Here is a 24,987-nt window from a genome sequence, read left to right on the forward strand (position 1 = left end):
ACACACACACACAGCATGCATACATACATACACACACACACTACACACCAACACACACACACACACACACTACACACCAACAACATACACACACACACTACACACCAACAACATATACACACACACACACACACACACACACTACACACCAACAACATATATATACACACACACTACACACCTACAACATATACACACGCACACAACACACCTACAACATATACACACACTACACACCTACAACATATATACACACTACACACCAACCACGTATACACACACACACACACACACACACACACACACACACACACACACACACTACACACCAACAACATATATATATATACACACAAACTACACACACAAACTACACACACACACACACACACACACACACCACTAACCAACCGAACAGAGGAGAAGAGGAGGAGATTCTGCCGGAGTCCATGTGAGTTAAACACAGGAGCTGCTGCTGCACATGCTCAGCAGGCCCCTCCACTGTGTGTAAGAGAGGCTAGAGAGCTCAGCTGATCAGAGACAGAGCTCGGTGAGGAGCAGCCGTACACTTCATTCACGGCAGTTCGTTAGTGCCTGTGGGTGGCCCCGCCGGGTGCAGAGACGGAGACAAGGCTGTCTCCGTCTCTGAAACACAAAATTTGTCTGCAGAGGGGAAAGTTTGCACCACTGCCACCAATGAATGAACTTCCTAAAATAAAATAAAAACTACCAGTGCTTGACGGCAGGCACAGGGGGCCCTTAAATATGGGGTGCCCAGGGTAATGTGTCCCCTGGGCTCCCCCCTTAATCCGGCTCTGCATGCACGTTGGCATGGGTTATGTTAATGGCCATGTTAGGCGGCATGTTGGTATAGTGTGAGCTGGTATGAATCTCGGCACTAGTTTAATGTAAATTCTTCTCTCGAAGTTGTCCGTCTCCTCGGGCACAGTTCCTATACTGAGGTCTGGAGGAGGGGCATAGAGGGAGGAGCCAGTTCACACTCTTAAAAAGTCTTAAAGTGCCAAAGGCTCCTGCGGAACCGTCTATACCCCATGGTACTAAAATGGCCCCAGCATCCTCTACGGACTACGAGAAAAGGATTTACCGGTAGGTTATTAAAATCCTATTTTTCCTGTTATGCTTATTTGTTTATGTACTCTGTAATTGGACGCTGTGGATCCCTTCTGGTGCCATATAAATAAAGGAGAATTATAATAATGTATTGCCATTCTCGTGTTGATGGGAAAATGCAGTTACATTGCAGTCTGAATGCAGATGCTGGACTTGTCACCTGTTCCGTTGCATATTTTTACCCAAGAAAGATATTGCAGTCAGAAAATGTATCTCAAAAGCAAATAAGAGGCACCCTAAAAAAATAATAATAATGTTCACTAAAGTAGACAAGTCCAGTTGTTAAAAGCTTTATACTTTTTAAAATCAACAGGTAAAGCACAGCAATTTTTTAGTGTGTGTAGTTACTATGTTAACGGTAAGAATTTATTATTGTTGTAAACAGTTTCTTCTATAGTGCAGCATATTCTGCTGCGATTTACAAATGGAACAACAGTAATAGAACAAAACTGGGTAAAAACAGACCGGCATAGAGGTAGGAAGTCCCTGCTCGCAAGCTTACAGTTTTATAGGATGTTGACATATATATCGGTTTTGATGTCAACATGTCAATAATTTCTTCATTCCACATGTCCACAATTATGCATGTTTGCATTTTGTACATATGAGCATTAGGTTGTGGTTAAGGTAAAATAGTACTTTCGACATGCATAGGGAGCTATTCAATTATTAATGCGACCTGCCACAAGGGAGATTGCAGGGTTAATATTCAATTGATGTTCGTTCTCGCACCCATTAGTGTCTGGTTTAATAATAATAATTTACTTTGTCACTACAACATTGGACATGTATAGCGTAATTACATACAGTACACTCATATCATATAAAATACACCAGTGAAATTAGCAATATTAAGAATTCCGAGTAATAATTACAGAAGGGAAGAAACTATTCCTCAACCTACTAGTTTAGCCACGTAAAGCAACTAAACCCGTCTAAACTGATGGGCGTGATCATGAAAGTGCAGTTCAGACGCTCAAACAGGTTACTTTTTGCACACTTCAGCTCACCACACCCAGGGGGTGTGAGCTGAAATGCCGGCGCCATCAGCTGTTCACACCCAACAGGTACAACAATTGAATAGCTCCTTTGGGCGTGCAGGAGAGTCAGCTGCCAGCGCTAACAATTGAATAGCGCCCATAATGTCAACATATTGAGTATGTTGACATTGTGGCCATGCAGTGGCAGCACGGGTTGGTGACGCCCAGTGCCATATGAGCCCCGCTGACTTTGGTGTGTGCATTCGAAAAAGGGGTTTTGGCTTCATGGTTGGGGGTGCACCTTCACAGAAGCCCCTGTTTGTGTCACTATGGGGGCATGGCCACGTGGGAAGCTCTCCTGGTTACATCACTCTAGGGTCACCCCAGCATCCCCAGAGATGCTGGGCCACCCCTGGAGACTAGTGTCTTGCACTGCTGGCTCCTTCACAGTAGTACAGGTGCAGGAGAATGTTACTCTACAGCACCCAGCTCCTCTGTGACCATAGAGACATTTTGCGCACAGTGTTTTTATATACTTGCCAGTGGTCTGAAACTTGTCCCAGGATAAAGGATTTAAACTTGCAATTCTTTGTGTCTAGAAATTATTTTCAGGGGTAGTTTACTGAAAAATGAAAAGTTCTGTTGCCAGTAGCAACTGATCAGATTATGTCTATAATAGCTAGAATCTTATTGGCTGCTATGGTTAACACTACTCCTTTAGTAAGCTTTAGTAAGCCTACCTCACAGTGTTGATTGACTGCACTTATACTCTTGGCTTTATCATAGATATTAAGAAGTTAATACTTATGATGTGGAGAATATAGAATATGTGATGATGGTAATAGTGCATTTAGAGCATTATAGTACTCTAAAGATGGCCATTCATTGCACAGTGGCCAGCCGACGGGGACAGTGGAAGAGTTGACTGCCCAGTCATCTGATTAACTCTGTCCCACAACTAGGCAATGTCCAGTTACAGCCTGAAGTAGGATGTGATGCTCATTGTTCATTATCATACATTGGAAGATAAACCAGTCGTTTAGATGACTGGTTTGCACAATTATCATGCAGTGTATGGCCATCTTAAGGTGCATGTATACTAGAAGGTGTACTTTGCTGCTGAGCAAGCACACTAGTGTCCTTGAAAAGTATTTCAAATGATTGGGATCTATGGGCCTAATTCAGAGTTGCATGCATGGTGGCAACAAGTAATGCTGCATTGCGTGCACAGAAATAAGTGTAGATATTTAGATATTTGCTCATATGGGCAGTGTTGTACGTATCTATGCAATCATACTGTCCCCTATACATCTGCTTGTGGAAGTAGCTGTTTTCGCTCTGTGTGGACTTGCACCAGCCTGTCTTTGGTTTGAGAAATCAGACTGATCTTCGCGTATGCTCAACTGTGCATAGCCCCACGGTGTGCCCTCAGTGAACTTGTCTTTTACATTCAAAGCCCGTTGTCACCCAGTTACACCTATTCAGCTGGTTGATGGCATGGGACCTCAATTTGACCACTCTTTTGAAGGTTTGATACGTCTTCTCCCTAAATGAGTTGGGGAGAAGTCTAAAAAAATACATAAAAAACAATTAAAAGGAACTGTAAATGTCTTGGTAGAAGGATAGTAGTCTAGTGAACTTTACATTAAAAAAACAGATTGCTAAAGATGATTGAACACTTTTTTTGTGAATTACTGACATAATCCAGATGCTGCTTCCTACCACAAGAAATTGACCCTCATAACAAATGGACATAGAAACACACAGAAAGGAAGGTTTATAAGCCAGTTTCTAGGACAATCAAGAGCTGTTTCACCTGATAAGAACTAACTGAATCTTTAAAATCCTTGCGATGTTGCTTGTTCCCCTCTGCCACAGCCTGATTGACAGGCAGAGCATTGAGGGGGCGGGAGGAGACCTGCATTCCTGAAAACTGGGGTGTGTTGACCCCGTTTTCTGGGAGAGGAAAGACAAAAGTCTGGGTGTCTCCGCAGACTTCTTGGCCTCACAAACCCCCTTCCTGATGGTTGTGATGTTAGATCCCAGCTTGTGACGTCGGCCGCAGTGGTGGGATCGAGACGTCTCCAGCATGTTCCTCCTTCAAAAACAGACGACTTTGAGTTTCCGTCCATTTCTGAATCAGGCCTTATTGGATTATACTGCAGCAGTGGGAACGTATTTTACTCACTATTGGAATAACAATTGTTCATCTGTTTGAGTGGTACAATTTGGGGATACTTAGAACTCCCACAATTACAGCTGTGAAACCATTTTTATATACCTCTCTGGAAATTAGTATCTTTTGTTATATATATTTGTTATTATCCATACGAGTGTATATGGGTTTTGTGCTGACGTATTTTATATTGTATTATTGACTGTAAAATTGGTTTATGAATCTATAGTTCTTCCTTTTGTCTGTCTACAACTATGTGCATTTCCCCCCATTTTTCTCTATTCTTCTACAGGAATTTCCCTGTAGCAGAATTGCTAAGCAGTGCTACTGTATGTATAGAGGCTACCGGAGGAGGCACTTTATGTTCTTGTTTGGATGACGTACCCTTTTTGTTATTATTTTGAACAGTGATAACATTACTTTTTCTTAGTAACTTTTACTGTAGTTTATAATTACCTTAGTGTCCATAGGCAAAACCGTTTTTATGCAAGGCTGTGAACAACATAGAAACATAGAATTTGATGGCAGATAAGAAGCACCTGGCCCATCTAGTCTGCCCCTTTTATTTTATTTATTTTTTAACCAAATTTCTTCTCAAACCTTACTTGATCCTCATTTCTTTGTAAGGATATCCTTATGTCTATCCCATGCATGTTTAAATTGCTCTACTGTCTTAGCCTTTACCACCTCTGATGGGAGGCTATTCCACTTGTCCACTACCCTTGCTGTGAAGTCATTTCTCCGCAAATTTCCCCTTAACCTACCCCCTCCAGTCTCAGTGCATGTCCCCGTGTCCTGTTGTTTCTCTTCATTTGGAGAATGTTCCCCTCCTGGACTTTGTCAAAACCCTTGATATATTTGAAAGTTTCTATCATGTCCCCCCTTTCCCTTCTCTGCTCCAAACTATACATATTGAGATTTCTTAGTCTTTCTGGGTATGTTTTGTGATGTAGGCCATGCACCATTTTAGTTGCCCTTCTTTGTACAGTCTTTATACAATATCTCAACAATAATCACACTCTCTGTCTGCAGGTTTTCTGGAATTCCTGTAAAGGAAAGAGTACGGGTTTCTCAAAACTGGAAAAATGGATGTTGCCGGCGTGATACGCTGCTCAAGTGGAAACGCAAGCAAGTGACTTAATTTACCTTATTATGTTATATTATAACCTGTTTTGTGCTAATTATTTAGTATGAACATTTACTATACTAACAACGAAAAGAAACTGTGCGCACCCTCTTGGTATATAATTAGGAAAAGTCTGTGTATAATAACATAGAAATTTATATGTCACAAGATTACACTTATTCCTTTGTGCTGGGAATTATAGTGTTACAGTCCAAATCCAGTTCGGTCTCAAAATGGGCTCAAATGTCCGTTCTTTTATCTCAATCGTAATTCTCTCCTTTCTCTTGATGGAAGACCAACTCCATATAAACCCAGGCTGTTGTTGTGCTGGAGGCCTATTGTTGTGTTGCAAGCCTATGCCTTCAAAATCTTCCACTGTGCCTCAGTGCTTCATCATAGGGGATGCTACACAGAGTTCTGGACAATTGCATGGATCCTAGATTCTGGGGTCCTGCAACTGCACCTGACTTCAGCACTGTTCCAGGCAATTTCGTACATTTAAATCCAGTGTCTGAAGCCGGCAAAGATGTAGAGCCTTTGAAGATTTTGAAGGCATAGGCTTGCAACACAACAATAGGCCTCCAGCACAACAACAGCCTGGGTTTATATGGAGTTGGTCTTCCATCAAGAGAAAGGAGAGAATTACGATTGAGATAAAAGAACGGACATTTGAGCCCATTTTGAGACCGAACTGGATTTGGACTGTAACACTATAATTCCCAGCACAAAGAAATTTATATGTCACAAGATGGAACTAATTCCTATGTTATTATACACAGCCTGTTTCCTAATTATATACCAAGAGGGTGCGCACAGTTGCTTATCGTTGTTGTTATTATCTTGAGTATTTTTGGTGGTTGGGATCACTTTGGCTTCTGTTGCTGCACTTTTGAGTTGGAGCGCTGTTTTTTGAAAAACTTGTTGTATTTACTATACTAGTACTTTATGTATTGCAGTATTCTTTTTTTTTTTTTATAATCTTTAATATTTAATCCCATTACTGTTGAAGAGCACAACCCTAAAACTGTTCACTTAAAAGAATTAGGAATGTGATATATTCAAGGGGCAAACCCAAGGTGGTAGTCATGCCTACGAATGTGCTACCATTGATAAAATCAGGACTGTCCTGACAAAATTGGAAGGTTGGGAAGAAAGTGCATGTCATTCTTATGGGAACCCAAGGCACACATTTGCCATTAAATTCAGAAGAACTAAATGTATTGTGTGGAGTATATTTTTAAGTTTTCTGATCTTTATTGAGTTGTATAGGCTCATCTGCAAACTACACCATGCCATACGTAAAGTGTGTCTGTCACCTATGCACGAACTTATGGCAGCTATATTAGGTTGTAATATTTATTTAAAGCATGCAGTATAACTTCACTGGATACACAGTGCCTCAGTGATCTAAATTGTTTTCATCAGTTGATCACCCAGTGGCTGAACATAGTGTATAGGTGTCATGAGTAAATTTAACATAATCCGAACTGCCATGCTCTTTCTTCTATTAGGAATACATAAATATTGTCAGCAGTCAGAATGTTGACAAGCCATATGTGGAACGCTGACACTGGGTGACCGACAAGTAAATCATTTCACATACATCTGCACTGGAATTGCAAACATGATGTCTAATCTTCATGTGTACAATTATAATACTGGTGCACACGAAATGCTTTAGCATTTCCTAGTTGTCGATCTCTCAGTGTCTGCATTCCAGAGTCCACATACTGCTTGTCGATATTCTGTATGTCAACAGGACCACTATACAGTATACCATTCTATTGCGTACAGTTTCGCACAACTGACCCATAAAAAGGCATACTGTATTTTGATAACCATTTTCCTTTACGATAGATGACTTTCCGCCAACGCAAAATGGAAAAACGTTGTTTTCTGTGGGTAAATGTCCCACGTAAATCCAAAGTGGGAAATATAGTTTAGTCACTAGTTTATCTTCATAGTGAACCCTAATTAAACAGTGCTTTGATACAGGATCCAAATTATACTATTTCTGTTCTGAAGTTCCATTTAAAAGAACAGAGGCTTTTGTGGTTCTACCGTTTAAAACCCTTGCAGGTGCTGGGGAGGTGGGGACATTGTATAGAATGAATAATGCCACATAGGAAATCAAATGAAAAAATAAATTTTGCCCTTAAGTATAAGGCGGCACTTCATACAAACCGCAGCTTCATGATTCAGCCTTAATGATATACGATGCAATTAAGACAAGGTTCTGAGAGCTGTCCCCTTTGTATCTGGCGTTCTATGAGCAGGAACTCCTGTCCCATAAAACATCTTCTGCCACTGACACTTCATAATCATCTGTTTGTGATGACAGAGTTCACCGGGAAACGACTCTCCTGTCATTGAGGATCATAACGCCTCACTCTAACTGTATAAATGCCTGAAGGGTGAGCAATGCCTGAGTCCCATCGCACCAGGGAAATTACATGATCTCCTTTCCTCTTTCCCAAAACAAACACTTTACCATGTCTTACTAATAATTTTATGCATAACTGTGATAATGTGTAAAACAGATGTAAATCATTTATAAATACGTTTGTTAATTCCCTTTTGTTTCAATAAAAGACTGAGCAATATTTGAAAGTAATATATAAAACAGATCTATGAGCAATCGTGACACATGAAGTCTGTAATGTGCTTTTCTTGTGCCACTCTGGTGTCTTAATAGCCTGGGAGACCTACAGTAAAACTACAGAGTGACAGCGTGTGTGTATATGCGTGTGTATATGCGTGTGTATGTGTATATATATATATATATATATATATATATAGACAGACAGACAGACAATTATGCCAGGTACACAGAACAATGTATACTCCTAATGGTGTGAGCACATTTAAATGATATCAGCCCGATATGCCCGATTTGATGTTCTGATTTGTCTGGAAACGACATATCGGGCTGATATCGTTTGTGTGTTCACACCCTTAGGGGTATATTTACTAAAGTGCGTGATTTTAGAAAATGGAGATGTTACCCATAGCAACCAATCAGATTCTACTTAACATTTATCTAGCACCTTCTAGAAGATATTTGCTAGAATCTGGTTGTTATGGGCACCATTTCCACTTCTAAAAACCCACACTTTAGTAAATATACCCCTTAGAATTACAAATCATAGAATCATTTTGTCTAATAAGATTACATCTAAACTTTTGCCTCAAACTAGTCACGTTTTGCAGATATAACCACCGAGCATACTCGTGGCAATCTCTCTGCAATGAAAATTATTGTTCTGTAAGTTCTTCCCAACAGTGCTGCAGGAAGTTCCCACATATGTGCTGCACTTGTAGGTTGCTTTGCTTTCATTCTTCTGTTCAGAACCAGCTCAATGAGGTTTAAGTGTGGAGACTGTGCTGGCCTCCCCATGATTTCAAGCCTACCATCTTGTTGTTTTTTTCCTGAAGGTAGTTCTGACATAGCCTGTACTGTAGGAATGTTTTGGATCATTGTCTTGCTGTAGAATAAAACCTTCTCCAACTAGCAGTAGACCAGAGGGTATTGTATGCTGCTGTAAAATTCACTAATATTCCATTGGAGTCAGGATGCCATGGTCACTGACTGGAGTTCGAGCAAAAGAGCCCAAGTCCATTTCCAGTACGCTTCCACCTCTGTGTTTGACGGTTAGTGTCACAGGAGTCTGTTTATTAAGTGGTGGCTCCTAAAATCTTTCCGTTCCCCGTACGAGTGCATTGGGTGAAGAACATGTATTTAAACTTATCCAATATGGTTTTATTTAAAAAATATATGTATAAAAAAATTAATATATGTAAAAATCGTCCCCACCCTGAACATCAGTTCACCACCATCAGAACATTGGAAACCAGCAAACCATCATGACTCCGATTTGCCCAGCGGCTGCTCATCTGAGCAGTGCCGGGTACACTCTAGGTGAGCTGAGAGTTCATTTATGTTTCCTGGGCAGCTGCTCCTCTGTTCAACCACCGGGTGGGGGGGTCCTGCCGTGCGACCGATTGCAGTGATCGTCAACATGGTAGATATTGGGGGAGGTTGCATGGAGACAGAGGGGCCAGGAGTTCCCTCTGTGAGTGGCGTCAGCAGGAAGATTATCTTCCGGCAGCTGACCACTCTGTATCTGACTGGTCGCATCGTTTGATAATGCACTAGCTGGTATGGATGCAAACAACGCAGCTATGCCAGGCAAGTGGTTAATAGCAAAACATATGGGATGGCTTGTAAAATTCACCATATAGTACATACACCTCACACACTGAGGGACCATCCTTTCGCCTATTAAATGATGTACAACAAATGGCGGACCAAAGATTTCATGGCCCAAGCAACTCTCTTTTTCAAAGTAGCAGAACAGCTGTACATTATTAACTATTACTTGGGTTTTGCCAACAGTAACCTTAAATGTATACAGATAACAGCAGGACAAATAAATACTTAATCTACCATGTAAAGCCACCCCAGCTCACACACACTCACCCTGTTCCACCAGTCACAACTACTTTCTAACCTTCCATTACTACTTTCTATCGAAGCCCCACCTTCTTTCCCATAATCTCCATTCCTTTTTGGGTCCACAAATCTGGACTAGTGCTTTTAAAGCCTATTTCAGCTGAAGCCTGAAAATAGATAAATCCATGTCCGAACGTCTCACAAAGGAGCATGAGAAATATATTTTGCATATTGTTAACTTAATATATAGTTGCCTGCTTGTTCTTGTTTTTCCTGATCTGCCATTTCTAAGTATTGCTGTACCTGGCAGCGTAGTGTAGAAACTCTAGAGGGCCAGAGTTACAATAAACCAAAGCCATAGTGGGAGCATTAAAAACATCTCTGTGGTTTGTGGTATTTATTCACCTGTGTTACTTTACTCTAGTCATTGTCCTGTGTGGTAGAATAAGGATTTGTGGTTTCACAACTCTTGAGTTTGAACCGAAAAACTTTTAGCCAGATGTAATCCTATTTAAATGTTTATGATGCCTTCATATGATATGACTAATCTAGATATAGTGTTCCTTACTTTTAGCAAAGGAGCCGCCGCATCTCCTGATATGGGGTTTCGTTCTTTATAAGCAGCAATAAATGTGTTCCCTCTCCATGTGGTTTCAGGGAAGGCATTGCATGTACAATGGACATGTTTACTTTTAGTGGAAGTGATTTGTTATCCTGTATAGCCACCATGCATATCATGTATATATGTATATAATAAAATCATTGTTACCTTCACCAATGTATATGAGAGTTTTCATACAGCATGCCTTAAATATTTAAAGCTGGTACGTTAAATTGAATTGAAAGAATAGCCAAATTAGAATGAGCCAGCACAGCCTTAAATCTGAGAGGATGGGCACACATTATTAGATTGAGTGTTACATTATACATTGCATTATATCTTTGTCTGTTTATTTTTTTATTTTTTTTACCTGGGATTAAACATTGGTTGCCCTACATCAGTTACTTCAGAGTTCCCCAAAACTCTGCCATTGCAGTCTAGGTTTTGAGGCTATCCATGCTTGAGCACAGGTGGCTTAATTAGTATGTCAGTGCTTTTGATTTAACCTTCTGGACTCAAGCATGGATATCCGTAATATCTGAACTTTAAACGTTGAATTTGGGATACTCTGAGTTTGTTAGGTTTCCGTTTATATTATAAACTACTATATAAAGAAATGAGCCAGTGGAGAAGTTGCCCGTTGCAATTTTTAATGGGGATGCAGTTAAAATGCTGGCCGTTCAGGATACTGACGCTGACAGCCGACAATACCGACAGCCAGAATCCCGGCGCACCATGGCCATTCCGACTCGTGGGTTTCCACGACACCCATAGAGTGGGAATAGATCCTGTGGCGAGCGTGGCAAGTGCAGTGAGCCCGCTAGGAGACTCTTCGCGTTCGGCCCGCTGATGGCATTTTGGCAGGCGAGATGCCACTGTCAGGATATTGACAGCCGGCATACCATCTGCCGGTACAATGTATGTATTACTTTTAATATGCTTTAGAGTTTAGGTTTCAAGAATGGGGCATCAGTTGCTGGAGGCTTTAATGTTTATGTGGGATGGGTTTACGGGACTCCTAATATGACTTTTGGACATTCCTGATTTTTATCACATTGTTTTTAATGATGGTACAGGTATTCTTCCATAATTACTTTTATTAATAAAGGGGAGTACAGGTCCATACGCACGGTGAGATTCTTACTATGCGACATGGACTATGGTCGGTATCGCAAGCAAAGATGACTGTGCTTGCGATACCGATTTTGGCTAAGTGACAATTTTGACTATCTTTTACACGAGATAGTCAAAATTGACATGCCTGCACTGTCTATTTTTGCTTACAATGCCGATCCCGTGGGGCCGTGCATCGACATCGCAAGCTGTGTACACACGGTGCAATATGCACAGCTTTTCTTACCATTTTGACCATATAGTCAAAATTGTAAGAAAAGTTAAGTGCATATCGCACTGTGTGTACACATCTTAACTGAAATATAGTAGATCTGAGTTTATTAGGGGTATTCAATTAGGTATTCGCTTTTTTAATCCATTTTTACCCATGTCGTTTCACTTTTTTTTTTTTTTTGTCGAAGTGGCATGGGTGAAAATTGTGCCAAAAACGGATGAAAACATCCGCAAATTCACCAAAACGTGTATCGGCGGCGAATTCGTCGATACGTGTGGTTTTCGCCAGTGTCTGATTTTTTTTGACCAGTTAAACGGCACGGCCATTGATTAGGTTGAATGTAAATCTAAATCTAAAAACGGCACTAATTGAATACCCCCCTAAGTGAGAGAGATAAATACATATGTGGAAAGACATTTGCTCTGACCCATTAAGTTTATTATATAAGTAATCTGTCATGTGTCTACATCTTATAAAAATGTGAGCCCAAAGTCGTTTAAGACTAATTATTAATAGATTTTGGTCGAGTCATCCATGGGATAACGAGATGTCAGTAAAACACGATGCTGTCACTCACGGAAGCACTTCCCTGATTTCACTTTAATGATCTCCTGCACAATAATGACCACGCCCTTCCTATTTTATAGGATCAACAATCAAAAGGTTTATCCAAAATATCCCAGGAATTGTAACGTAATGCTTGCTTTTCTTGGAAACCGTATTTCTTGGAAATTGTATTAGTCTTACTCATAATTTTTTCCCATCCAATGATCTGTCTCCCTTTTTATTTCTTCTAGTTTAATGCCGTGGTTACAAGTGGATGGAAATTTGTTGTACCTTACTCAGGCTGAAGAAATCAGAGCGTACCAGCTGCGGCCGGATGGCAATGGGCTTCACATGAGACCCTATGCTGTCTTTTTGGGCCACCAGGAAGATGTGTGTCGCTTTGTAGTTACCAATTCCCACATAATCAGTGGAGGCGGGTATGTTGAGCTTTATAAATGGTACATACAAACATATACAGTAGGTGCAGTGGTCTACTTTTCAAAGCGGAACTCACCACCTGGAGAAATAGTAACACTGGAAATAGCTATGTACTCACGTGCCATGCATCGGCCATATCCAGAGAGGATTACTGAAAGATCCTAGAAATTATAAATGTTTTCCCACTCGCTAACAAATTGGCGCTGATGCTTTCTTAATAACCTGCTGTAAATGCAACTAAAATGCTGTATTCCTTTATATATTATATTGTTTGTTTAGTTGCGGAGGTGAGGTTGTTGGGAATGGGGAACGGGTAAGGAGGTCCTGTACATAGAATCTAGAAGATTAAGACAAACCATTTAACATATTTGATTAAGTAGATTCCCTATAGAGTAGACAAGGATGAAATTCTATAAGCAAAAGTGTGTTAGGTGCTGCCGTTTCTGTCATTCCTGTGTTGTGGCATTTTTTATTTATTTATTTTAAGTGTTTTTGATCTTTTTTTTATTTTTTTTCCTGTGTGGCTCCCATTCATCACTGAAGGTTACAACATTTGCCCCGACATGTAGAATTAAGACAATGTAGTTCTTCAAAGGTACAATGTATCCGAAGCCTAAACCTGGGCTGAGGTCATGGCTTTTTGAAGATCCACGCTAAAATGTCAGTATGAGCACAGGAGAGTTAGGAGATAATCCTCTTCATAAAGGAGATAAATGGTCTGACTCATTCTACGGCAAGCTCTGCTGCATTGCTCAAAGGTGAGTTCAGTGATTAAGCCTGCTGAGGCAGGTGGTGGGAAGTGCAACAGTCCTGCATCGCCCGCTGTGTTTAATGCTGAATGCATAGGAAACGTGATGAGGCTTCAGCCTGCTGATCCATTTAGCTTCCTCAAAGTAGTGCGAAAATAGATAGGTGTGGAATTTTTATGGATTCTTTACAGAAATAAGCCTTCATGGACATGTAAAGGAATTATATCAATTATGTTTTCTTTGAGCAGCATTTCTAGAGTTTGAAATATTACAACTAGGATTACTTTTAATCCGTAAATGTACTATTTTTAAGTGTCTTTTTCCTTTGGTATCACCAGTCTCACTATATGATGTATGAAAATTTATAGAGCTTTGCCAAAGAGTATGCATTAATATTCTAATTTAAAATATATATATGTATATATCCTACAGACTAGGACAAACGTATATATATGGAAGCCATCATGCTTTGTAGATGTCGGTACAATTGTGGGGAATTAGTAGTTTGGTGTAGATATCAAGTTTTCATATTGAGGCACATTGTTGGCCGAGTGCCGTAATCTTAGTGAGGATTATAGGTAACACAATCAATTGGTGCAAATCTAACTCATTAGACATAAGTGGCCATACACCTAAATATTTATTGTCCAATCTGGCTGGTTATAACAAAAATCTGGTAATGTATGGGAGCAAATGACAATTGACCATTTGCACCAAAATGCCAGAAAACTGATAATAATGGTCAGTGGGAGAAATTGGTTAAATCCATTTGATTTAACCAATTTGTCTGAACGACCATTTTTGTCAGTTTAGCAGCATTTTGGAGCAAATGGTCAATTGTAATTTGCCCCCATACATTACCAGATTTTCATTCCAACGAGCCAGATTGGACAATAAATCTTTAGGTGTATGGCCAATTTAACTCCTATTTTTAGAAAACTAGATACATTGTAATCAGCTATGTTGTGTATTATTCACACTGAGGAACTGAGATTACATTTACTTCATCCCTCGAACACAGTGTGGTATATGGACACCAATTTTGAACATTAATCTGCTATTTGAACAAAGAGGGTTGATCCCGACAAGGTGCCTTTTTTTTTTTCCTGATTTGATGACTGTTTCATATGCAGGAGAAGACATTAGCTACGTATCTCAGTACATCTGTAGCTAGCTGCCCAATCACAGGCAGATGCTGTTGACTAGATTGACCACATCAGACTGGCATTGTAATATGTGCAACCTCCTTCTTTGTGATATGTATTTGATATTATTGGATTTACATTTGGAGAGGAAGAGTCTGGTGCCTGAGCACCCCCATCAACAGTTGTTATTGGTTATTGTTAAAGCAGACAAACGACCATATCTATAGATGTGTTCTTAGGGACAAATTCCTTTTTCTACTGTACCTATTCTTAGACAAGCCTTTGGCAGACTGCTAATATTAATCTACATTAAGAAGTACTTCTCTATCCGCTCTTGCAGACTGCAAACTCCTAACAATATTAATATTTTGATGGTAAAGTCAATGATGAAAATTGAACTAGAAGATGGATGTATATATAAGTTTACGACAAGTATATAATTAGCATACAGTGGAGTTGAGCTGCTAACAATGAATTTTGTGTTTTCTACAGTAGTTACTTGAAGATCTTATGGTCTTGAACAAGTCACTTTAGTACTTACTACCTAAAATTAACCTAAATAAACTGAATAGAAATTATTTAATTCTTGGATATACTCAGCACTCTTTACTTTGTAAAGGTGATGCGTGTTTTGTATTTAATTATTATTCTTCATTTATTGTAATTATTTTTGTACATGGAACAGGCATTATTCTTGAAATTTGTACTTTTGGTAATTAAGGAATTAATAAAAAAAAATGCAATTCTCCCTCTGGATCTGTTAATAAAACTGTGATCTTACTGCAGGGATGGTAAGATCGCCGTTCATAAAGTCCACAGCTCTGCCAGTATCCAGTTCACTGCACACGAGCAGGATGTGAATTGCGTGGATTGTCATGGAGGAATTATAGTCAGTGGCTCCAGGGACAGGACAGCGAGGGTAAGCTCCATCATTCCACGTGACTGCTGTATCAAAATGTATTGAACCTCATTCAGGTCCCGACGTGCTTGGGGAATGAGACATAAAGTACTGATGACTTGTGCTAAACAGTTCTCCTTGACACCTTGTTTTTTTTACCATTCAAAGGGGGTAGAGTACTCTGTTCAGCCAGTTATTAGGAAGATATACCTTGATGTTCTGGTACATTAACTTCTTGTTTCTAGTGTATAATCCTTCAAAATAAAGTTAAGGTAATATACATAGCCCCACCTACACGTTTTTTCTACATATGACTAATAATTAGACCTGATGATTAAAAAATAAATTCTAAAATTCATAATTAGTTGGAGTTGCTATCCTTACAATTCACGGCTGGAGGGAAGCTGAAACAAATCATAGGTAATAGAGGACATGTGACCTTAATGAGACTTATTTGGCTATCTACTGTATTCTGTACATCGTCATTAGAAATACCAAAGTTTTATATCTTAATAGCAGAAAAACTTGTATCCATAATATGCTTATAATGGAAATCTATAAAGTGTGGTGTAAAAGGACGTGCAAATAACGAAGCAATTATGCTAATGACAATTTAATAAATAATCTAATTTATCAGCCAATGGTAGTTTTCTAGTTTATCCAGAAAATTGTATTTCCGTTCTGTTTACACAACTCCGTGTTTTTTATATATATATATATATATATATATATATATATATATATATATATATATATATGAGATTCAGACACATACCATAGCATAGATCCTGGGCGCAGTGCTGTAGCAGAACGCATATGCATCCTGGGTCCGCACCCTCACTACCATCCCATGGAGCATGGGATGTCGCAGAAGAAGCCCTGGGAACAGTAAGATTGGTATTAGACATGTTCATTGAATGTGCTCAGCCCCCTTCTATGAAGTGAGTGCCTCTCCAGACACCCCGCAAGATGTAAGCTGGTGCCTTCATGTTGGAAACTGCACTGTCCTCTAGCCTTGTGCTCTGGATAGTGGTACCAGTTTGCACAAACTCGCATTACAGCCCTGCCTAGATGGTATCCAGACTGGGTCGACACCACTTAGGTTGACACCCATTGGTTGACAGTGACTAGGTCGACACTAGAAATAGGTCAACACGACCATTAGGGCGGCATGAACAAGGTCAACATACAAAAAGGTCGACATGAGTTTTGAACTTTTTTCTTTTTTCGTACATTGTCATACTTTACGATCCACGTGGACTACGATTGGGAATAGTAATCTGAGCGAAGCGAGCCATGCGAGGGGACACAGTGCACTAATTGGGGTTCCCGGTCACTTTACAAAGAAAACGACACCAAAAAAACATGAAAAACTCATGTCTATCTTTTTTTCATGTCGACCTAATGGATGTGTTGACCTATTTCTAGTGTCGACCTAGCCACTGTCGACCAATATGTGTTGACCTAATGGGTGTCGACGTAGACACTGTCGACCCTGAGTCCCATACCCACCTAGACATGGGGCTAACAGTCTTATTAATTTCCTTCCAGCCACTCGCACACAGATTTTGCAATACATTCATACAGTATGAACATGTAATCACATACGGATAGATACAGCCAACACATCATAGGGACAAAAACATCTAGAAAGGTTGGACACTGCCGTATCTTCATTGGATATGTTACTTACCGGTATATTATTGTTAACATCATTTTTAATTAAAGTTTTCTCTAACGTCCTAGTGGATGCTGGGGACTCCGTCAGGACCATGGGGAATAACGGCTCCGCAGGAGACAGGGCACATCTAAAGAAAGCTTTTAGGATCACATGGTGTGTACTGGCTCCTCCCCCTATGACCCTCCTCCAAGCCTCAGTTAGGTTTTTGTGCCTGTCCGAGCAGGGTGCAATCTAGGTGGCTCTCCTAAAGAGCTGCTTAGAAAAAGTTTTTTTAGGTTTTAAATCTCAGTGAGTCCTGCTGGCAACAGGCTCACTGCATCGAGGGACTTAGGGGAGAGATTTTCAACTCACCTGCGTGCAGGATGGATTGGAGTCTTAGGCTACTGGACATAGCTTCAGAGGGAGTCGGAACACAGGTCATCCTGGGGTTCGTCCCGGAGCCGCGCCGCCGATCCCCCTTACAGATGCTGAAGATCGGAGGTCCGGAAACAGGCGGCAGAAGACTCTTCAGTCTTCATGAAGGTAGCGCACAGCACGGCAGCTGTGCGCCATTGTTGCTACACACTTCTCACTGACCAGTCACGGAGGGTGCAGGGCGCTGCTGGGGGCGCCCTGGGCAGCAATATTAAATACCTTTAGTGGCAAAGAATACATCACATATAGCCATTAAGGCTATATGTATGTATTTAACCCAGGCCAGATTTCTCAAAACCCGGGAGAAAGGCCCGCCGAAAAGGGGGCGGAGCTTATTCTCCTCAGCACTCAGCGCCATTTTCCTGCTCAGCTCCGCTGTGAGGAAGGCTCCCAGGACTCTCCCCTGCACTGCACTACAGAAACAGGGTAACAAAGAGAAGGGGGGCATAATTTGGCGATAATTATATATTAAAAGCGTTTATAACAAAAACAACACCTTTTAGGGTTGTTTATATACATTTATAGCGCTTTTGGTGTGTGCTGGCAAACTCTCCCTCTGTCTCCCCAAAGGGCTAAGGGGGTCCTGTCTTCGATTAGAGCATTCCCTGTGTGGCTGCTGTGTGTCGGTATGTATGAGGACGATGTTGGTGTGGAGGCAGAGCAATTGCCGGTAATGGTGATGTCACCCCCTAGGGAGTCGACACCGGAATGGATGGCTTTAGTTATGGAATTACGTGATAATGTTAGTACATTACAAAAGTCAGTAGACGAAATGAGACGGCCGGAAAACCAGTTAGTACCGGCTCAGGCGTCTCAGACACCGTCAGGGGCTGTAAAACGTCCCTTACCTCAGTCAGTCGACACAGGTACCGACACAGATGAATCTAGTGTCGACGGTGAAGAAACAAACGTATTTTCTCTAACGTCCTAGTGGATGCTGGGACTCCGTCAGGACCATGGGGAATAGCGGGCTCCGCAGGAGACAGGGCACATCTAAATAAAGCTTTTAGGATCACATGGTGCGTACTGGCTCCTCCCCCTATGACCCTCCTCCAAGCCTCAGTTAGGTTTTTGTGCCCGTCCGAGAAGGGTGCAATCTAGGTGGCTCTCCTAAAGAGCTGCTTAGACAAAGTGTTTTTAGGTTTAAATCTCAGTGAATCCTGCTGGCAACAGGATCACTGCATCGAGGGACTTAGGGGAGAGATTTCCAACTCACCTGCGTGCAGGATGGATTGGAGTCTTAGGCTACTGGACACTTAGCTCCAGAGGGAGTCGGAACACAGGTCATCCTGGGGTTCGTCCCGGAGCCGCGCCGCCGACCCCCCTTACAGACGCTGAAGATCGGAGGTCCGGAAAGCAGGCGGCAGAAGACTCCTCAGTCTTCATGAAGGTAGCGCACAGCACTGCAGCTGTGCGCCATTGTTGCTACACGTCTCACTGATTCAGTCACGGAGGGTGCAGGGCGCTGCTGGGGGCGCCCTGGGCAGCAATATTAAATACCTTTAGTGGCGAAAAATACATCACATATAGCCATTAAGGCTATATGTATGTATTTAACCCAGGCCAGTTTTCTTAAAACCCGGGAGAAAAGCCCGCCGAAAAAGGGGCGGAGCTTATTCTCCTCAGCACTCAGCGCCATTTTCCTGCTCAGCTCCGCTGGTGAGGAAGGCTCCCAGGATTCTCCCCTGCACTGCACTACAGAAACAGGGTAACAAAGAGAAGGGGGGCATAATTTGGCGATATTGATATATTAAAAGCGCCTATATCAAAAACAACACCTTCTAGGGTTGTTTATATACATTTATAGCGCTTTTGGTGTGTGCTGGCAAACTCTCCCTCTGTCTCCCCAAAGGGCTAAGAGGGTCCTGTCTTCGATTAGAGCATTCCCTGTGTGGCTGCTGTGTGTCGGTACGTGTGTGTCGACATGTATGAGGACGATGTTGGTGTGGAGGCAGAGCAATTGCCGGTAATGGTGATGTCACCCCCTAGGGAGTCGACACCGGAATGGATGGCTTTAGTTATGGAATTACGTGATAATGTTAGCACATTACAAAAGTCAGTTGACGAAATGAGACGGCCGGAAAACCAGTTAGTACCGGCTCAGGCGTCTCAGACACCGTCAGGGGCTGTAAAACGTCCCTTACCTCAGTCAGTCGACACGGGTACCGACACAGATGAATCTAGTGTCGACGGTGAAGAAACAAACGTATTTTCCAATAGGGCCACACGTTATATGATCACGGCAATGAAGGAGGCTTTGCAGATCTCTGATACTGCTGGTACCTCAAAAAGGGGTATTATGTGGGGGGTGAAAAAACTACCTGTAGCTTTTCCAGAATCAGAGGAATTGAATGACGTGTGTGATGAAGCGTGGGTTAACCCAGATAGAAAACTGCTAATTTCCAAGAAGTTATTGGCATTATACCCTTTCCCACCAGAGGTTAGGGCGCGCTGGGAAACACCCCCTAGGGTGGATAAGGCGCTCACACGTTTATCAAAGCAAGTGGCGTTGCCGTCTCCTGATACGGCCGTCCTCAAGGATCCAGCAGATAGGAGGCTGGAAACTACACTGAAGAGTATATACACACATACTGGTGTTATACTGCGACCGGCAATAGCCTCAGCCTGGATGTGCAGTGCTGGGGTAGTGTGGTTGGATTCCCTGACTGAAAATATTGATACCCTGGATAGGGACAGTATTTTATTGACTCTAGAGCAATTAAAGGATGCGTTTCTTTATATGCGAGATGCTCAGAGGGATATTTGTACTCTAGCATCAAGGGTAAGCGCGATGTCCATATCTGCCAGAAGAAGTTTATGGACGCGACAGTGGTCAGGTGATGCGGATTCCAAAAGGCATATGGAAGTATTGCCATATAAAGGAGAGGAATTATTTGGGGTCGGTCTTTCGGACCTGGTGGCCACGGCAACTGCCGGCAAATCCACTTTTTTACCTCAGACCCCCTCCCAACAGAAAAAGACACCGTCTTTTCAGCCGCAGTCCTTTCGCTCCTATAAAAACAAGCGACCAAAAGGACAGTCTTATCTGCCGCGAAGCAGAGGAAAGGGTAAGAGAGGGCAGCAAGCAGCCCCTGCCCAGGACCAGAAGCCCGCCCCGGGTTCTACAAAGCCATCAGCATGACGCTGGGGCTTTACAAGCGGACTCAGGAGCGGTGGGGGGTCGACTCAAGATTTTCAGCAATCAGTGGGCTCGCTCACAAGTGGACCCGTGGATCCTGCAGATAATATCTCAGGGTTACATGTTGGAGTTCGAAAGGTCTCCCCCTCGCCGGTTCCTAAAGTCTGCTTTACCAACGTCTCCCTCAGAAAGGACGTCGGTATTGGAAGCCATTCACAAGCTGTATTCTCAGCAGGTGATAGTCAAGGTACCCCTCCTACAACAGGGAAAGGGGTATTATTCCACACTATTTGTGGTACCGAAGCCAGACGGTTCGGTAAGACCTATTCTAAACCTGAAATCCTTGAACCTGTACATACAGAAATTCAAGTTCAAGATGGAGTCACTCAGAGCAGTGATAGCGAATCTGGAGGAAGGGGACTTCATGGTGTCCCTGGACATAAAAGATGCTTATCTGCATGTCCCAATTTACCCCTCACACCAAGGGTATCTCAGGTTCGTGATACAAGACTGTCATTATCAGTTTCAAACGCTGCCGTTTGGTTTGTCCACGGCTCCTCGGGTCTTTACCAAGGTAATGACTGAAATGATGGTTCTTCTACGAAGAAAAGGCGTATTAATTATCCCTTACTTGGACGATCTCCTGATAAGGGCAAAGTCCAGAGAACAGCTGGAAGTCGGTGTAGCACTAACCCAGGTAGTGCTTCAGCAACACGGGTGGATTCTGAATCTTCCAAAATCTCAATTGACCCCGACAACACGTCTGCTGTTCCTGGGAATGATTCTGGACACGGTTCAGAAAAAGGTGTTTCTCCCGGAGGAGAAAGCAAGGGAGTTATCTGAACTTGTCAGGAACCTCCTAAAACCAGGAACTGTGTCAGTACATCAATGCACAAGAGTCCTGGGAAAGATGGTGGCTTCTTACGAAGCAATTCCATTTGGCAGATTCCATGCACGAACATTTCAGTGGGATCTGCTGGACAAATGGTCCGGATCGCATCTGCACATGCATCAGCGGATAACACTGTCACCAAGAACAAGGTTGTCTCTCCTGTGGTGGTTGCAGAGTGCCCATCTGTTAGAGGGCCGCAGATTCGGCATACAGGACTGGGTCCTGGTGACTACGGATGCCAGCCTACGAGGCTGGGGAGCAGTCACACAGGGAAGGAACTTCCAGGACGTGTGGTCAAACCTGGAGACGTCCCTTCACATAAATATACTGGAGCTAAGAGCGATCTACAATGCTCTAAGCCTGGCAAAACCGCTGCTTCAGGGTCAGCCGGTGTTGATCCAGTCGGACAACATCACGGCAGTCGCCCACGTAAACCGACAAGGCGGCACGAGAAGCAGAAGAGCAATGACAGAAGCGGCAAGGATTCTGCGCTGGGCGGAAAATCATGTCATAGCACTGTCAGCAGTGTTCATCCCGGGAGTGGACAACTGGGAAGCAGATTTCCTTAGCAGACACGACCTTCACCCGGGAGAGTGGGGACTCCATCCAGAAGTCTTCCACATGATTGTGAACCGTTGGGAAAAACCAAAGGTGGACATGATGGCGTCTCGCCTCAACAAAAAATTGGACAGATATTGCGCCAGGTCAAGAGACCCTCAGGCAATAGCTGTGTACGCTCTGGTAACACCGTGGGTGTACCAGTCAGTGTATGTGTTCCCTCCTCTGCCTCTCATACCAAAGGTACTGAGAATTATACGGAAAAGGGGAGTAAGTACAATACTAGTGGCTCCGGACTGGCCAAGAAGAACTTGGTATCCGGAACTTCAAGAGATGCTCACGGAGGATCCGTGGCCTCTACCTCTAAGAAGGGATCTGCTTCAGCAGGGACCTTGTATGTTCCAAGACTTACCGCGTCTGCGTTTGACGGCATGGCGGTTGAACGCCAGATTCTAAAAGAAAAGGGCATTCCAGAGGAAGTTATTCCTACCTTGATGAAGGCTAGGAAGGAAGTGACTGTACAACATTATCACCGCATTTGGCGAAAATATGTTGCGTGGTGTGAGGCCAAAAAGGCCCCAACGGAAGAATTTCAATTGGGTCGATTCTTACATTTCCTGCAAGCAGGATTGTCTATGGGCCTAAAATTGGGGTCCATTAAAGTTCAAATTTCGGCCTTATCAATCTTCTTCCAGAAGGAATTGGCGTCAGTTCCTGAAGTACAAACTTTTGTCAAAGGTGTACTACATATACAACCCCCAATGGTGCCTCCAGTGGCACCGTGGGATTTGAACGTAGTTTTGAATTTTCTCAAATCTCATTGGTTTGAGCCTCTAAAATCGGTAGATTTAAAATACCTTACATGGAAGGTAACCATGTTATTGGCCCTGGCTTCAGCCAGGAGAGTTTCAGAGTTGGCGGCTTTATCGTACAAAAGCCCATATCTGATTTTCCATTCGGACAGGGCAGAACTGCGGACACGTCCTCATTTTCTCCCTAAGGTGGTTTCGGCTTTTCACTTGAACCAGCCTATTGTGGTGCCTGCGGCTACTAGCGACTTGGAGGACTCCAAGTTACTGGACGTTGTCAGAGCATTAAAAATATATATTTCAAGGACAGCTGAAGTCAGAAAATCTGACTCGTTGTTTATATTGTATGCACCCAACAAGATGGGTGCTCCTGCGTCTAAACAGACGATTGCACGTTGGATCTGTAGCACAATCCAATTTGCACATTCTGTGGCAGGCCTGCCACAGCCTAAATCTGTAAAGGCCCACTCCACAAGGAAAGTGGGCTCATCTTGGGCGGCTGCCCGAGGGGTCTCGGCATTACAACTTTGCCGAGCAGCTACGTGGTGAGGGGAGAACACGTTTGTAAAATTTTACAAATTTGATACTCTGGCTAAGGAGGACCTGGAGTTCTCTCATTCGGTGCTGCAGAGTCATCCGCACTCTCCCGCCCGTTTGGGAGCTTTGGTATAATCCCCATGGTCCTGACGGAGTCCCAGCATCCACTAGGACGTTAGAGAAAATAAGAATTTACTTACCGATAATTCTATTTCTCATAGTCCGTAGTGGATGCTGGGCGCCCATCCCAAGTGCGGATTGTCTGCAATGTTTGTACATAGTTATTGTTACAAAAATCGGGTTATTACTATTGTTGTGAGCCATCTTTTCAGAGGCTACTTCATTTGTTGTTATCATACTGTTAACTGGGTTCAGATCACAAGTTGTACGGTGTGATTGGTGTGGCTGGTATGAGTCTTACCTGGGATTCAAGATCCTTCCTTATTGTGTACGCTCGTCCGGGCACAGTACCTAACTGAGGCTTGGAGGAGGGTCATAGGGGTTGGAGCCAGTACGCACCATGTGATCCTAAAAGCTTTATTTAGATGTGCCCTGTCTCCTGCGGAGCCCGCTATTCCCCATGGTCCTGACGGAGTCCCAGCATCCACTACGGACTATGAGAAATAGAATTATCGGTAAGTAAATTCTTATTTTCCAACAGGGCCACACGTTATATGATTACGGCAATGAAGGAGGCTTTGCAGATCTCTGATACTGCTGGTACCTCAAAAAGGGGTATTATGTGGGGGGTGAAAAAACTACCTGTAGCTTTTCCAGAATCAGAGGAATTGAATGACGTGTGTGATGAAGCGTGGGTTAACCCAGATAGAAAACTGCTAATTTCTAAGAAGTTATTGGCATTATACCCTTTCCCACCAGAGGTTAGGACGCGCTGGGAAACACCCCCTAGGGTGGATAAGGCGCTCACACGTTTATCAAAGCAAGTGGCGATGCCGTCTCCTGATACGGCCGCCCTCAAGGATCCAGCAGATAGGAGGCTGGAAACTACCCTGAAAAGTATATACACTCATACTGGTGTTATACTGCGACCGGCAATAGCCTCAGCCTGGATGTGCAGTGCTGGGGTAGTGTGGTTGGATTCCCTGACTGAAAATATTGATACCCTGGATAGGGACAGTATTTTATTGACTCTAGAGCAATTAAAGGATGCGTTTCTTTATATGCGAGATGCTCAGAGGGATATTTGTACTCTAGCATCAAGAGTAAGTGCGATGTCCATATCTGCCAGAAGAAGTTTATGGACGCGACAGTGGTCAGGTGATGCGGATTCCAAAAGGCATATGGAAGTATTGCCATATAAAGGAGAGGAATTATTTGGGGTCGGTCTATCGGATCTGGTGGCCAC

General features: G+C 42.7%; 1 protein-coding gene across 3 annotated transcripts in view; it reads left to right on the top strand.

The window, feature by feature from the left end:
- Positions 1–24,987, top strand: part of FBXW4 (F-box and WD repeat domain containing 4) — a 482,200-nt gene that overhangs the window by 123,807 nt on the left and 333,406 nt on the right. For all 3 annotated transcript variants that reach the window (XM_063961882.1, XM_063961883.1, XM_063961884.1), the window contains exons 2-4: positions 5,320–5,415; positions 12,613–12,798; positions 15,480–15,612. In XM_063961882.1, coding sequence (XP_063817952.1) covers positions 5,320–5,415; positions 12,613–12,798; positions 15,480–15,612 — 415 coding nt within the window. The remainder of the gene's footprint in view (positions 1–5,319; positions 5,416–12,612; positions 12,799–15,479; positions 15,613–24,987) is intronic.

Source organism: Pseudophryne corroboree, chromosome 3 (genome assembly GCF_028390025.1).
Source record: "Pseudophryne corroboree isolate aPseCor3 chromosome 3, aPseCor3.hap2, whole genome shotgun sequence".
NCBI classification, from domain to species: domain Eukaryota; kingdom Metazoa; phylum Chordata; class Amphibia; order Anura; family Myobatrachidae; genus Pseudophryne; species Pseudophryne corroboree.